The sequence below is a fragment of the Lolium perenne genome, chromosome 3, assembly GCF_019359855.2.
Source record: "Lolium perenne isolate Kyuss_39 chromosome 3, Kyuss_2.0, whole genome shotgun sequence".
Classification (NCBI taxonomy): domain Eukaryota; kingdom Viridiplantae; phylum Streptophyta; class Magnoliopsida; order Poales; family Poaceae; genus Lolium; species Lolium perenne.
In genome coordinates this window covers 62,184,452-62,199,190 of record NC_067246.2, presented here as the reverse complement: position 1 = coordinate 62,199,190, position 14,739 = coordinate 62,184,452, and the positions used below count along the sequence as shown (strand labels likewise).

At 46.0% G+C, this 14,739-nt stretch overlaps 1 protein-coding gene across 1 annotated transcript; it reads right to left on the bottom strand.

Moving 5' to 3' along the window:
* Window positions 1–2,079: 2,079 nt before the first annotated feature.
* On the bottom strand, window positions 2,080–4,324 carry LOC127341701 (uncharacterized). The gene is made up of 2 exons (XM_051367629.1): window positions 3,121–4,324; window positions 2,080–2,972 (listed from the first exon to the last, which is right to left on the bottom strand). Exons 1-2 carry the CDS (start codon window positions 4,322–4,324, stop codon window positions 2,941–2,943), a joined length of 1,236 nt encoding a protein of 411 aa, XP_051223589.1. The 3' UTR covers window positions 2,080–2,940.
* Between the last annotated feature and the right edge of the window lie 10,415 nt (window positions 4,325–14,739).

Here is a 14,739-nt window from a genome sequence, read left to right as displayed (position 1 = left end):
AACTTGATTCCTAGGAAATCCTTCCTCTAACTTTATTGACGGTTTAAAAAAGATTAATTAGTGCTAGGAGGAACTAGACACTAAATGATATAGTAGAAGCGGGACCTCGGCGTGAGAATTCCAGAAATTCATTCCTGACAGGATTTGAAGTCTGGTCGTTGGGGTGCGCCACTGCGACCCCAACCACTAGGCTATGCCCCAATATAAGGAGAACCATTAGAATTTAAATCCTATGACAGAAACCAAAGAAAAAGGCAGTGCAAGAAAAGAATTCTGATTTTTAGAATTCTCGTTGTTAACACCGAATACAGTCATTTTGAATAATATTTCAAAAAAGTGTATGCACTAAAATTATCTTCCTGATCGAGGGATAAAATGTTTGGTCCTCCAATCGCTGTTGAGCCTCTCCATTTTATCCCATTAATCCAGGTCCCTCTGGATGTATGGCTCTCCATAAGCTTCTTCTTTTTTACAGCCACAATAGCCTTTAATAATCAACAATAGTAAGGTCCTTTAGAAGCCGAGGCCTAAGAAATTCTGGAGGTTCGTCCAGCCAGAGACCTGGAGAGGATCTAGCCTGCCTCGCTAACTCATCTGCAAAGTTTATGAGCACCTGGGAGTCGATTTTAAGCACAGCATCCCGCTTCGCTAACTGAATTCCATCGCGAAGAGCAAGTGACTGAGCATTTTGGACATTGCCATGTCTCCAGTCCCTCAAGACATGAGTTTTATGAGTTCCGCCATCTTCTGTAACATCTCGATCTGTATCCAGGATTGTTCAAGAATTGGCTTCAGCAGTCTGCACAATCAAGGCGCCACAACTTCTCCTTTTTCACCGCTCAAAAACATCGTCCCGTTTTTAGCAATACTAACCACGCATATCACGTATCAGAAGAAAAGACATCAAAGGAAAAGAAGAATCGGAATGTCTACTGTTGGTATGCTGGGATGCAACAGAGTAATTCTGCACCTGAAGGTGATTTTGTTTGGTCCATGAGTTTACTCAGATAAACTGGATACTGCATATGTAAAAGGAATACACAGCTCAGAAGAAATTGTGCTCCGAATATAATAAAAATAACATCATGTGCATTATGAGGTAAAAATTCATGAACTCTTAATTAATCAGAAGCCAGAGTAAACCGAAAATGATCGATGTGAACTCATTACGGGTACCATGCCATACAACCACAATTTCAGCAGCCTTGGCATGTGGACTTGTGGAGAAAGATGATCTATTTTGTAAGGAAGAGAGTGACATTGGTTCACCAATTCTATGAATATGGCTGCATTTTCTTGTCACAAATAGCAGGACCAAATTGTGGGGCAGCCTGGCATTGTACTTTGATCTTTCTTCCTAATAATTTTACCATCGCCAGACCAGCTCAGTACTTGCTTTCAGCTCAATCATGGTACATTCACCAGTCAACAACAGAGAAATAAATTTGAATCATTTGAGCTCGTTTGTATTTCCTAAAAGAATTATGACATCCTGTTTAACTCTATTTAAACTCAAAGATTCCTCAAGTATGAATGTTAGATCATCTTTGCATAGACAGATGCAACATCTTGAAAATACTGGCAGTATCAGCCCACGAAGAGCCGAAGAGGCAAGTGGCATAAGAATGTATTTCCATGCACATAGCGATGACTAGGAAGCAAAAGCTATAGTTATACCTTTACTTTATCTTACTGAATGATGATGATAAATTAAAATATCTATGATCAGCAGCCTGACAAATAAATAATCAGTGCGATTTATTCTGAAATGTCTAGTTAACTATCAACCACATGAACAATACATATTAGAGCAGGAATCTAATAAACTTTTATGAGTACCTTGGATCAATCATAGAGCGAGAAATAAATATCAGAAAAAGTGGTGTACCTTAATTTATATTCAAGCTAGGTTGGGAATGTTTGTAACCTACTGTATACAAGCAATTCATTTCTGGTAGCTTGGCTCAAACAGAGAAGTGCATATACCTACGACTCACATGATCCAGATGAAGGAAATAACCAAGAAGACAATTAAATAGTAAGTAGTGGCCACCAAAGAATAAAACATTCCAGAAGAAATAAACATAACAGACATAATAATAATATTTTCCAGTAGGAAGCAATTCTCAGTACAGATAGCAAAGAGGACTTGAACATCACATGGCACCCATTTCATCTGCTGCACCAATGGTATGATACGAATATATGCTAATGTTGGTGGTCAACTGATAGACTAATTGTTTGAAGGGAAGTCTTCCATCCAACATGGTGTGTATGCAAAAGCATACTTGACCCTGTCCACTTCATCCCTGTAACCACCAGAACGGTGATATTTTTCTGGGTATATGGCACCTAACCATTCAATCTTGGAGGTGTTCAAATGATAAGCTAGTCCTTTGGAGGCTAAGTCGGAGAGGAAGAGAACCTCTTTGAATGGGTGAAGCCCGAGCATGTCAAGCTCGCATACTTCTTCATTCCAGCAACGCTCTTCAGACAAGTCATCACTGGAGTTGGATTCACATTTCTCTTGAAGAATTGCTTTCTTGTTGTCCTTTGAGCTGCACTCTTCGATCGCGCCTTCATTGACAACAACATCATCACCATTTTCAAGAACATCATCACTGTCAGAGCTCCACTCATACTTGTCTTGAACCATATCATCTTTGTTGGCTTCAGGAAAATGGATGCAGAACGGGTTGTGGTTGATCCCTTTTAGCATCCAGGGCGCACGAGGTTGTGGAGGACACCAAGGTGCGAACACGGGCTCGAGGTCAATGTCGTGCTTCAGCACCCACTCCATTTGACCACATGATGATGATTCCGTAAGGATCCAAACCCGGAGCAGATAGTTATCAAGCGACAGAAAGTAGACCCCGTTTTGCGATCTTTGCAGATAAGGATGTGGGTATCTGTTATCGGCGTAGCCCGGCGGTGGTCTGATTACGCGATATGTATTGCTAGACAAGGATATCCTGCGAATTGGGGAACCAGCCAGAAGGTGTTACTAGTTTCTCGTTTTACAGAACTACTACTAGGTACTAGTGCTTTTTTATTTGAGCATTGCAAGATATATTTACGCATTGGGATTGACTGAATCGATGGGAAGAAGTAGGTAGGCACCTGAGAACGAAATGGGACTCGCAATGCACGTAGAGGGCTCCTCGTGAGTAGACGCGGCGCCGGACCGCGGCCGAGCCTGCACCTCGGCGACGGTCCCTGCCGTGCCGCCTTCTCTGACGAAACGCCTCTCCTCCCAGCAACCTGTGCTTGACGAGAGGACATTCAGGGTGCAGGAGGATGCCGGGCACTGAGCATCGTCGTAGCCTAGAACATCCATGGAACCCATTCTGCTCAAGGAGCAGATCCGGAGCACCTGGTAGTGCGGTGACACGGTGGGATCGAAGAGCAGGTAGGTGTTGATGGCTTCCGGGACTGGAGTGGCATCTTCAAGAAGGTCTTGGTCGGTGCTGACGAAGAACTGGACGCGGCCGGGCGGGCCTGGGGGCAGCGCATCCCAGCGGCGCGTGGCGGGGTTGACGACGTAGGTGTCGATGAGCAGGAGGCCGTTGCAGTGGTCCTTGATGGCGTATTTCTCCCGGGTGCGGTAGGTCTCGCCGACGCGCCACGCGCAGGCGGCGGGGCTGGCGTAGGGCAGGAAGCTGAGCCTGCCGGTGAGCGCGGGGGCGCCGCCGGGGCGGGCGAAGAAGGCCGGGAACTTGTGCGTGTGGAAGTGGAGGAAGATGCCGCGGAGGGTGAGCGGGAGCAGGTCCGCGCGCAGGAGGCGGCGGGCGTCGATGGCGGCGCGCCAGGGCCTGCAGACGCAGCGGGACGCGGCGACGCAGCGCGGCGCGAGGCGGCCGAAGATGTTGGCGAGGGCGTCGTCCGGCAGCGAGGGTGGCGGATGCTTGCCGTCCTCCTGGCCCTGCTGCTGTTGTTGTTCGCTGCCGCTGGGTGGCGCTGCAGCGTCAGGAGGCTTGAGCGGCGGACCGCCGTCACTGTCCATCGGCTGCCTCGCTGATGGATCTGGGGACTGGTTGTTGCTAGGTTTTGGTTGGATTTGGGAGCGGCGAGCTGAGCGCCTGAGCTCGCGTCGGGTGGGCACTGGGCAGGTTGCCGGAGTCAATGCTCGCTCTTTGATGGCGCCTGTCACCTCTGAGGGCGCGTCGCAGCTTTCTTCCCGGATCTCGCGTCCGCTGCTCAAGTCCGTGGTGACCGTTCCGGCCTGGCGAACTCTGGAGCTGGCTTTAATGGCGAAGGTGGTGTGTGCGAGAAGGTGTGGCCCGCCCGCGAGCCCACCGGTCCAAGTCCAACGGCAACCACCCATGTTCCGCTTCAACACCTATCAAAAACTGAATTTTACACCATCTCCACCAACGGCCCCAACAGCCACAATTGTAATGACAAAGTCTACTCCCTCCGTCTCAGATTAACAGGCGCGCACGTAATTTAAGAAATTGTTTTGACCATTATTTTAGTCAGTAAAATATGAAATATATGGCACAAAAATTATACCATTGCAAAGCTTTTTTACATATGAATCTAACGATATATATTTTGTAGATATAAAAGTTATATTTTATTGACCAAATCAATGGTCAAAGTTTGTCTTAAACTGCGTGAGCGCCTGTTAAACCAAAACGGAGGTAGTAACTGAATTGTATTGCTTGAGTGGGAAGATTACATATATGGGGGGAGAGTGCGATCGTGTGATCCTACAAAGGAGGAGCACTACTGCTAGACTAGATAGGACTAACGGTAATACAACGTGTCATACAAAGTGTGTTCAACAGCCCCCCGCAGTCGGAACGACGCTGTCGGCGACGTTAAGACTGAAACGAAATTCCTGGAACACACTTGTTGGCAGCCCCTTGGTGAATATGTCAGCAAATTGCGAGCTTGTTGGTACATGAAGAACCCGTGCTTCGCCGAGAGCCACCTTGTCACGGATGAAATGCAGGTCTATCTCGATGTGTTTCGTCCTCTGATGATGTATTGGGTTTGAAGACATGTACATGGCGCTGATATTGTCACAATAGACAATTGTGGCTCGAGTGGGAGGATGATGAAGTTCATGAAGCAACTGACGCAACCACCATGACTCGGCAATGCAGTTCGCATGGCCACTGTGCACTCGGCTTGTATTTGGATCTGGAGACAGTGTGTTGGCGGCGAGAGGACCAAGACACGAGGTTGGTGCCATAGAAGACACAAAATCCAGAGGTAGACTTGCGGGTGTCCGGGCACCCTGCCCAATCGGCATCGGAGTATGCAATAAGCTCATTGGAGGAAGACCGATGCAGCTGCAAACCCAAGTGTGTGGTCCCTTTGATGTACCTCAGGATGCGCTTGACCAAATTCAGGTGAGTCTCCCGCGGGTCATGCATAAAAAGGCATACCTGCTGAACTGCATATGATATCTCCGGGCGAGTCAAGGTAAGGTATTGGAGCGCCCCTGGTAGACTCCTGTAAAGTGTGGGATCGCTGATTGCCGGGCCATCATGAGCTAAAACTTTTGCGTTGGTGTCTATGGGGGTGGCAATGGGATTGCAATTTAGCATATTGGCGCGCTCCAAGATCTCAAGTGCATATTGCTGCTGTGAGAGAAAGAGGCCATCATGGGTGCGATGCACATTAATGCCAAGGAAGTGATGTATATCACCGAGGTCACTCATAGAGAACTCATGGCTAAGAGATGTGATGATGGTGTTGAGGAGAGTGGTGGTGTTGGCGGTGAGGATGATATCATCTACATACAAGAGCAAATATGCAGTGGAGGGGCCATTCTGAAGAATGAACAGAGAGGAGTCACTCTTGGAAGCGCAAAAACCAATGGAGGTGATGAAGGTGGTCAAGCGATGAAACCATGTCCTTGGCGCTTGTTTGAGTCCATAAAGGGACTTGCGGAGGTGACACACATGTGATGGATGAGTAGAGTCAAGAAATCCAGAGGGCTGCTCACAATAGACTGCCTCTTGAAGTTTACCATGGAGAAAAGCATTCTTGACATCCATTTGATGTATTGGCCAGGATTGAGTGGTGGCAATACTAAGCACAACGCGAATGGTGGCTGGCTTCACAACTGGACTGAAGGTTTCAGTGTAGTCAACACCATGCTGCTGTGTAAATCCGCGAACCACCCATCTTGCCTTATACCGAGAGAGAGAGAGAGAGAGAGAGAGAGAGAGAGAGAGAGAGAGAGAGCCATCAGGATTAAATTTATGGCGAAAAATCCATTTGCCAGTCGCCACATTAACACCTGCAGGACGAGAAACTAGAGACCATGTGTCATTCCGCATTAGGGCATTAAACTCATCAAGCATAGCATTGTACCAATTTGGGTCTTTTAGAGCGGAGCCGTATGTGGCAGGAATGGGAGAAATTTTAGTGGCGGAAGAGGCGAGACCAAAGTGCTGTTTGGGCATGAAATAACCGGACTTGCTGCGGGTGACCATGGGGTGTGGATTCTCGGGTGGATGTACCGCTTTTGATTTTGGCGGGAGAAGGACAGTGTGGGGCGTTGGTGGTTGTTGTGGAGCGGGAGGTAGCCGACAGATCGGGAGGAGCAGGGGATGTCTCTGGCGGCGCTGCAGACGAGGGAGATCTTGTCGCTGACGGCGCAGCAGACGAGGGTGGGCGCGTGGATGGGGATTGGTGCGGGTGGGGGCCAGGTGGAGATGCTGTGGGGCTAGTGGGCCGCGGCGAGGCGGGAGCCGGAGTGCGCGGTGGGCCAGCGAGGCGAGGTGGCGCGATAGGAGTGGGTGCGGGTGGCGTTGGCGCGGCCGAGGTGGATCGCGCCCCGATCCCGATGGGGATAACGGTACGAGGAGGATCAGTGGCAGGTGGGGCGGGATCTTCTGTGGCTGTGGAGCTGCGGTCAACAGAAAAATACGGAAAAGTGGATTCATCGAAAATAACATGACGAGATATGATAATTCGGCGCGATGACAAATCAAGGCAGCGATAGCCCTTGTGCTCTCGGGGCTAACCAAGGAAGACACAGCGTGTGGAACGTGGCGAGAGTTTGTGGTCGGCTGTGGCGAATAAATTGGGATAGCACAAGCATCCAAAAACGCGAAGGTGGTCGTAGTTAGGGTGAGTTCCTAAAAGGAGGTAGTGTGGCGTGAGGTTGTTGATGGTTCGAGATGGGCGGAGATTTAGTAGGTGGGTGGCGGTGTGGAGGGCTTCCACCCAAAAGGGTGGGGGGAGTTTGGCATGGAGGAGAAGGGTACGTATGATGTCATTTGTTGTGCGAAGAAGACGCTCAGCCTTGCCATTCTGTGGGGATGTATGTGGACAAGAGAGACGGAAAGAGATGCCATGGGTGGAGAAAAAATCGAGGAGGGACGTAGTGATAAATTCGCCACCGTTGTCACATTGCATGCATTGAATGGTTATATGAAATTGAGTTTGGACAAACGTAAAGAAGCGTTGTAGGGTGGCACATGTGTCAGATTTGTTTCGTAGTGGGAAAGTCCATGAGTAGTGAGTGTGATCATCAAGCACAACCAAATAATATTTATATCCAGAAAAACTAAGAACATGTGATGTCCACAAATCACAATGAATAAGTTGAAAGGCAACTGATGTTCGAGAGGTAGAGTTGGGAAAGGGAAGGCGAGGTTGATGCCCTAGTTGGCATGCCTCACATAGAGGGGAGCTACTAGGTGAGATTTTGTTACATTGGAGAAAATCTAAAGGTAAATGAGCTAAGGATGCTTTGCTTGGATGTCCGAGTCTTTGGTGCCAAAGATCGCCAGATGAGGTGATGAACGCCGCTTGGGAGGGAGCTGTGGAACCGAAGAATGGGTAGAGGTCACCGGCACTATTGGAGCGATGGAGGAGTGTCTTGTTGGCTAGGTCCTTCACGGAAAAACCAAACGGATCAAATTCAATGGAGACATAGTTATCACGAGTAAATTTGCGGATGCCGAGCCCGTCGATGAATTGGGAGGCGAGATCCCGATCATCAACAGGGCGCCCGATGGCGTCCAGATCTTCTGCAATGGACTGCAGTTTGCTTGCATAGGTGGAGATGGGCATATCACCTCGTGGAGTGCTGCGGAAAGCTTTGCTGAGGAAGAGGTACCGCGAGGTTTGATCGGCGAGGAAGAAGCGATGTAGTCGAGTCCAGATCGAGCAAGCCGTGACGTCGCCTTGGACAAGACGATAGAGAGCGTCTGTCAAAGTGGCCACGAACCAGAGGCGGGGGTGGATGTCGACGGCGAGCCAGGCATCGTCGGGATTGCGAGGCGTGGCACCCTCGGTGACGTGGTCCATCACGCCGTACATGGTGAGGAGGAGCTTGAGGAGCTGCCTCCACTTGGAGAAGTTGACGCCGCCGGCGGTGACCTGAAACTTGACATAGGTGTGGATATTGACGCCGAGAACGGGGTGGGAGTAAGGGGTGTGTGGGATCTGGGAGGGGAACGTAAGGGTGGGCAGCGGATCAGAGCTTGGGATCATGGGAAGGGAGTCGGAGACCCCGTCGAAGTGGAGACGATCTGAGATGTGTGGGGTAGGAGGCGCCCGAGGCATGGGGTGTCGTTGTGGGAGAGGGGTGCGAGGATCTGTATCGAGGTTGGGGATTGAGGTGCTGGTGGTGGCCGCCACCGTTGCCGAGGCTGAGGGAGAAGAATCGGCCATGGAGGTGGAGGGGAGGAGAGAGGGAGTGCAAGGCTCTGATACCAAACTGTAATGAGAAAGTCTAACTGAATTGTATTGCATGAGTGGGAAGATTACATATATGGGGGGAGAGTGCGATCGTGTGATCCTACAAAGGAGGAGTGATACGTCCAAAACGTATCTACTTTCCCGAACACTTTTGCTATTGTTTTGCCTCTAATTTGTGTATTTTGGATACAACTAACACGGACTAACGCTGTTTTCAGCAGAACTGTTCTGGTGTCTCGTTTTTGTGCAGAAATCCAACTTTCGGGAAAATCCTCGGAATTTATGCAGAAGGCCCTATTTTCCCAGAAAACTGACGGAGCCAGAAGGACAAGTCAGGTGGAGGCCCGAGGGCCCCACACCATAGGGCGGCGCGGCCCAGGGGGGGCCGCGCGGCCATGTGGTGTGGCCCCCTCGGCCGGCCTCCGACGCCCTCCTTCGGACTATTTATCGGCCTCGACCTAAAAACGCACGGGGAGAAGTCGAAGTCGCCAGAAACCCTCCAGAACGCCGCCACATCGCGAAACTCCGTCGCGGGAGCCAGAAGTCTCCGTTCTGGCACTCCGCCGGGACGGGGAATTGGAGGAGATCATCGCCGCCATCACCACCAACGCCTCTACATCAACCAGCCATGTTTACCCCATCCATGTGTGAGTAATTCCCCCGCTGTAGGCCGAAGGGGATGGTAGGGATTGGATGAGATTGGTCATGTAATAGCATAAGATTGCTAGGGCATAGTGCCTAGTGTCCGTAATTGGTACTTTGATGATATTGTTGCAACTTGTTATGCTTAATGCTTGTCACTAGGGCCCGAGTGCCATGATCTCAGATCTGAACATGTTATTGTTTCATCAAGATATTCATTGTTTATGGTCTTACCTATAAGTTGTATACACATGTCGCTGTCCGGAACCAATGGCCCCGAAGTGACAAGAATTGGGACAACCAGAGGGGATGGTAGTGATGTGAGGATCACATGTGTTCACGGAGTGTTAATGCTTTGCTCCGGTACTCTATTAAAAGGAGTACCTTAATATCCAGTAGTTTCCCTTGAGGCCCGGCTGCCACCGGCTGGTAGGACAAAAGATGTTGTGCAAGTTTCTCATTGCGAGCACGCACGACTATATATGGAACACATGCCTATTGATTGCTTTGTACTTGGACACCGTTTTATTATTATTTGCAAATGCCCTGCTATGATTGTTACATGAGTTTCTCTCATCCATGCAACGCCCGTTCATCCGTCCCCGTGCCTACAGTATTTTAATCATGCTGTTTACTAAAATCACTACTGCTGTCTCTGTTACTCTGCTACTGTTATTTCACTACTGCTACTGCCATAAAACTGTTACTACTGATAAACTCTTGCGAGCAAGTCTGTTTCCAGGTGCAGCTGAATTGACAACTCCGCTGTTAAGGCTTCCAAGTGTTCTTTGTCTCCCCTTGTGTCGAATCAATAAATTGGGTTTTACTTCCCTCGAAGACTGTTGCGATCCCCTATACTTATGGGTCATCAAGACTATTTTCTGACGCCGTTGCCGGGGAGCATAGCTTTATTTGGAAGTTCACTTGGATTGATATTGTTTGCTGCAAATTCTCCATCATGGGTAAACCTCGCGATTCTAAAATCGCCATATTGCCATCCACTACAAGAAAAGGTACAATTCTGAGTACCTCTGCTACACTTGATTCACCATCTGTGATTGATAAACTTGTTTCACCGCCACATGCTTCACATGCGGGTACTTCTGCTGAATCTGAAAACTCTCATAATATTGATAATATTTCTACTGTGCTTGATGATAGTGGTTCTTTGGGATCCTTTCTAGATGCTACGATTGCTAGGTCTAGACAAATTGAAAATACTGAAACTCCTAATGCTACTACACCTGTTAATTCACCTGAACTTGATTATTCTAGTGATGATCCTGATGAAGATTATGTGGAGCTTAATGATGATTTTATTGAAAAATGCAATGCTACTACTGATGCAAGAAAAATTAAAAAGTTGCTTGCAGAACATGCTGTTAGATATAAACTGTCTCCTGATCCTAAATTTGCCACATCTCCTATAAACATTAAGGATAAAGATTATAATTTTTCTCTTGATCTATCTCATATAGCTATTGTTGAGAAAACACCCTTTTGTGGTACTGAAAAAGAAAGTGCTGTTGAACACATGATTGAGTTATCTACTCTAAGTAGCTTGTTTTCTGATGATGTCAAGATGCGTACTTACTTTGTTGCTAAAATCTTTCCGTTCTCATTAAAGGATGACGCTAAAACTTGGTATAATAGTTTGCCACCTAATTCTATTAAAAGTCCAAAAGAATTGCTTGATGTTTTCTTCCGTAAATACTTTCCTGCTAGTGCTCAACATATTGCTTTGCAGAGAATCTATAATTTTAACCAGGAAGATGGAGAGAAATTGCCTGAGGCTTGGGCGAGATTTTGCTCTCTTATTAGAGCTCGGCCTGACCATGATTTGGAAAAGCATGATTTACTTGATATATTTTATAGCGGACTAACCATTGAGTCTAGGGCATACCTGGATAGTTGTGCTGGTTGTGTTTTCAGGAAAAGAACTCCAGGGCAATATTTGAAGAATTATTGGCTAAAATAGGCCGGAATCATGATGACTGGACTACGCCTGAACCAACTTCAACGCCAATATTGAAGAAGAGGGGTATGATTAAATTAAATGATGAAGATATGAGGGAAGCCAAGAAGTCTCTCAAGGAGAAAGGTATTAAATCTGAAGATGTGAAGAATCTCCCTCCCATAGAAGATATATGTGAGATAATTCCCCCTTCATCCATGATTGAGGTAAACTCCCTTCAACGCTTTACTAGGGAAGATATTCCGTATTCGAAACCTCCTGCACAATGCTTAGATGAGTTTGATAATTATATTGTTAAGCAAGAAAATTTTAATATGAGAGTAGAGAATCATTTAATGGAAAATTCTCGAGCTATTAGTGAATTGCATGGTATTGTAGAGAGAACCTCCAATGATGTTAAGATGCTTGTTAAACATTTTCATATGGTTCAAACTCAAATTGATCAACTCACTAAAGTGCAAAATGACTTGTTGGGGAATAATTCTAAAGAGAAACATGCTTATGAAGTAACAACTAGAGGTGGTGTCTCTACCCAGGATCCTCTATATCCTGAAGGGCATCCCAAAAGAATTGAACAAGATTCTCAACGCATTGAACCTAGTGCCCCTTCTAAGAAGAAAAAGAAGAAGAAACATAAAAATGTTGTAGAATCCTCTGAACCTGCTGATGATCCTAATAGTATTTCTATTTCTGATGCTGAAACTGAAAGTGGTAATGAACATGATAAAGATAATGATAAGAATGATACTCCTGATAAAGAAGAGGTTGAAGAAGAACCTGAAAAGCATGCTAAAAATAAAAAGTACACTAAAGAAGATTTTATTGCTGAGAAACATGGTAATGAAAGAGAACCTTGGGTGCAAAAGCAAATGCCCTTTCCTGCTAAGAAACTAAAATCAAAGGAAGAAGAACACTATAATAAATTTTGTGATTGGATGAAACCTTTATTTTTGCAAATCCCTTTGACTGATGCTATTAAATTGCCTCCTTATTCAAAGTATATGAAGGATATTGTTACTAACAAAAGGAAAATCCCCAATGAGGAAATTTCCACTATGCTTGCTAATTACTCTTTCAATGGCAAAGTTCCAAAGAAGTTGGGCGACCCAGGTATACCTACTATTCCTTGTTCTATCAAGAATAATTATGTTAAAACTGCTCTATGTGACTTGGGAGCCGGTGTTAGTGTTATGCCTTTTTCTCTTTATAAGAGACTTTACTTAGATAAGTTGATACCTACTGATATATCTTTGCAAATGGCTGATAAATCTACTGCTATTCCTGTTGGTATATGTGAGGATGTTCCTGTTCAAGTTACTAATAACTGCTTGATATTAACTGATTTTGTTGTGTTGGAAATGCCTGAAGATGATAATATGTCTATTATTCTTGGGAGACCTTTTCTTAACACCGCAGGGGCTGTTATTGATTGCAATAAAGGGAAGGTTACTTTTAATGTTGATGATAAGGAGCATACCGTATATTTCCCCAAGAAGATTGATAAAGTATGTGGAGTCAATACTATTTCTAATGTGAGAACTATCAAAGTTGGAACTATTGATTGTCCTATATATGAGCCTAAAGAAGAATATCAAACTCTCGTGATTGGATCCATATCAATACAATTCAAGGTAACATGATTGATTTGAGGTTTATTTCTTCTTATGCTATGTAAAATTTATTTGGTGGAAAGACTTGATCAACCTTGTTAACAAATATTTTTTATATGCATAGAGGAGGTAAACAACATCTCTTTCTTCTTCCACTTGCTCTAGTTGCTGTAGCACTTTTAATTTGCAAAGTTCCTTAGTTAATTAGAGATTTCAAAAAAATTCCTGGCCAGTAATAATAAAATAAATACCCAGAAATGTGCATTTTTCAAAGTTTTCAAAAATTCACAAAAATTATACCGTTGGTCCTATTTTTCGAAGAGGCACCTGGGAGCACCAGAGGATGACCTGTGGGGCACCCCAGGGTGCCACACCACAGGCCAGCGCGGCCAAGGAGGGGGGCGCGCCACCCTGTGGTGTGGGCCCCTCCTTGCCCCACTACTTCATCTCTTTCTCCCAGCATCTTCTCTCTCCCGAAAAAACTCGAACTAGCTTTCTCTCACTCGCGTTTTTGCTCAAGAACTCCAGATTTCTCGATCTCTTTGCTCAGCCCAGATTTCTGTCTGAGATTTGGCACATTTGCTCTTCGGTATGTGACTCCTCCGATTATCCAAATAGAATTTTGTTTGGTTGAGTATATCTTGAATATTTTGCTGCTGTAGGTAACATGTTTAGTGAGCTTGCATGCTTGTTCTAAGTTGTATAAACTAGTTTTGATGCATGATTAGTACTCTAGCATGTTCCTATAGTAGTTCCCCTTGATTATATGGCACCAAATCAAATTTTATATCACTTGTTGAAAATTTCAGAGAAGAGATGAAGAAGTTCAACTTTGGAGAGTTGTTCAAGAAAGGAACAACCAGCACCGGGAGGCCTTCTAGGGCTGCCACCCGGCTTAGGCGATCGTACAATGAGGATATCATCGCGCCTAGCTTCGCGCCCGAAGAGGACAACGGGGCTCCTAATGCTTCATATTTTCCATGCTATGATTTTCTGAGAAATGCAGGGATATTGGATGATTTCTTCACCCTTGTCAATAGGGCGGGCTTAACCACCTACGTGGAAGACGAAAGGGAGCAATACTATATGCTCACCAAAATTTTCGTCGAGAGCTTCAGGTTCAACAACATGCAATACGAGCCGACAGTTGCATTCAAGATCTATGGTAATCCTGTTACTATGGAATTGGAAGATTTTTGTCGTGCATTGGATATTGCCCCTGTAGGTACAGCAAGTAGGATTGATGACAACCCCCGGGACTTGTTGGAGCTCTACCGAGGGATCACCGATGATGATTGTCGCACCATTCAGCGTGGCAAGATAAGGAACATTCAACTCCCCGCCATTATGTATTTTGCATATTATATTGCTACTAGCATTCTTGGTAGGGAGAACACTAGCAATATTTCTAGTTACCATCTTGCTTTCTTGAATATTGCACTTACTGGTCGGACATCTTATCACCTTGGTTCTCTTATTGCTCGCCGCCTGTCTAATAGGGGGCCTATTTTTGGAGGAACTATTGCACTGCGCGTTTTAACATATTTAAGACTTCCTCTTGATCCTAATGATGTGCCATTGATCCCTAGGAGACTCGATATTGCTGCTATGAAGAGTCATCATTTTGTTACCGCTGATTCTACTTTAGATAATATGGTCTATAGAATGTTGTTTGCTGACGGGGATGAGAAGGAAATCCCTCTCCCCCAACCAGGTTTGTTCAGTATTGACAGGCAATCATGGTCTTGCACTAAGGAGGAGGTGGATCAACATATGAAGATACAAGACTTCCACCAGCAGCATGACTCCGAGGACGCCGAGGCCTCCCACGACTACACCATC

Bases quoted from the DNA above. Each gene is read 5' to 3' on its own strand.
- LOC127341701 (XM_051367629.1), bottom strand. From the start codon at position 4,324: ATGGGTGGTTGCCGTTGGACTTGGACCGGTGGGCTCGCGGGCGGGCCA. The intron at 2,973-3,120 runs GTGCCTACCTAC...CCCAATTCGCAG, and splicing joins GAGTCCCATTTCGTTCTCAG to GATATCCTTGTCTAGCAATA.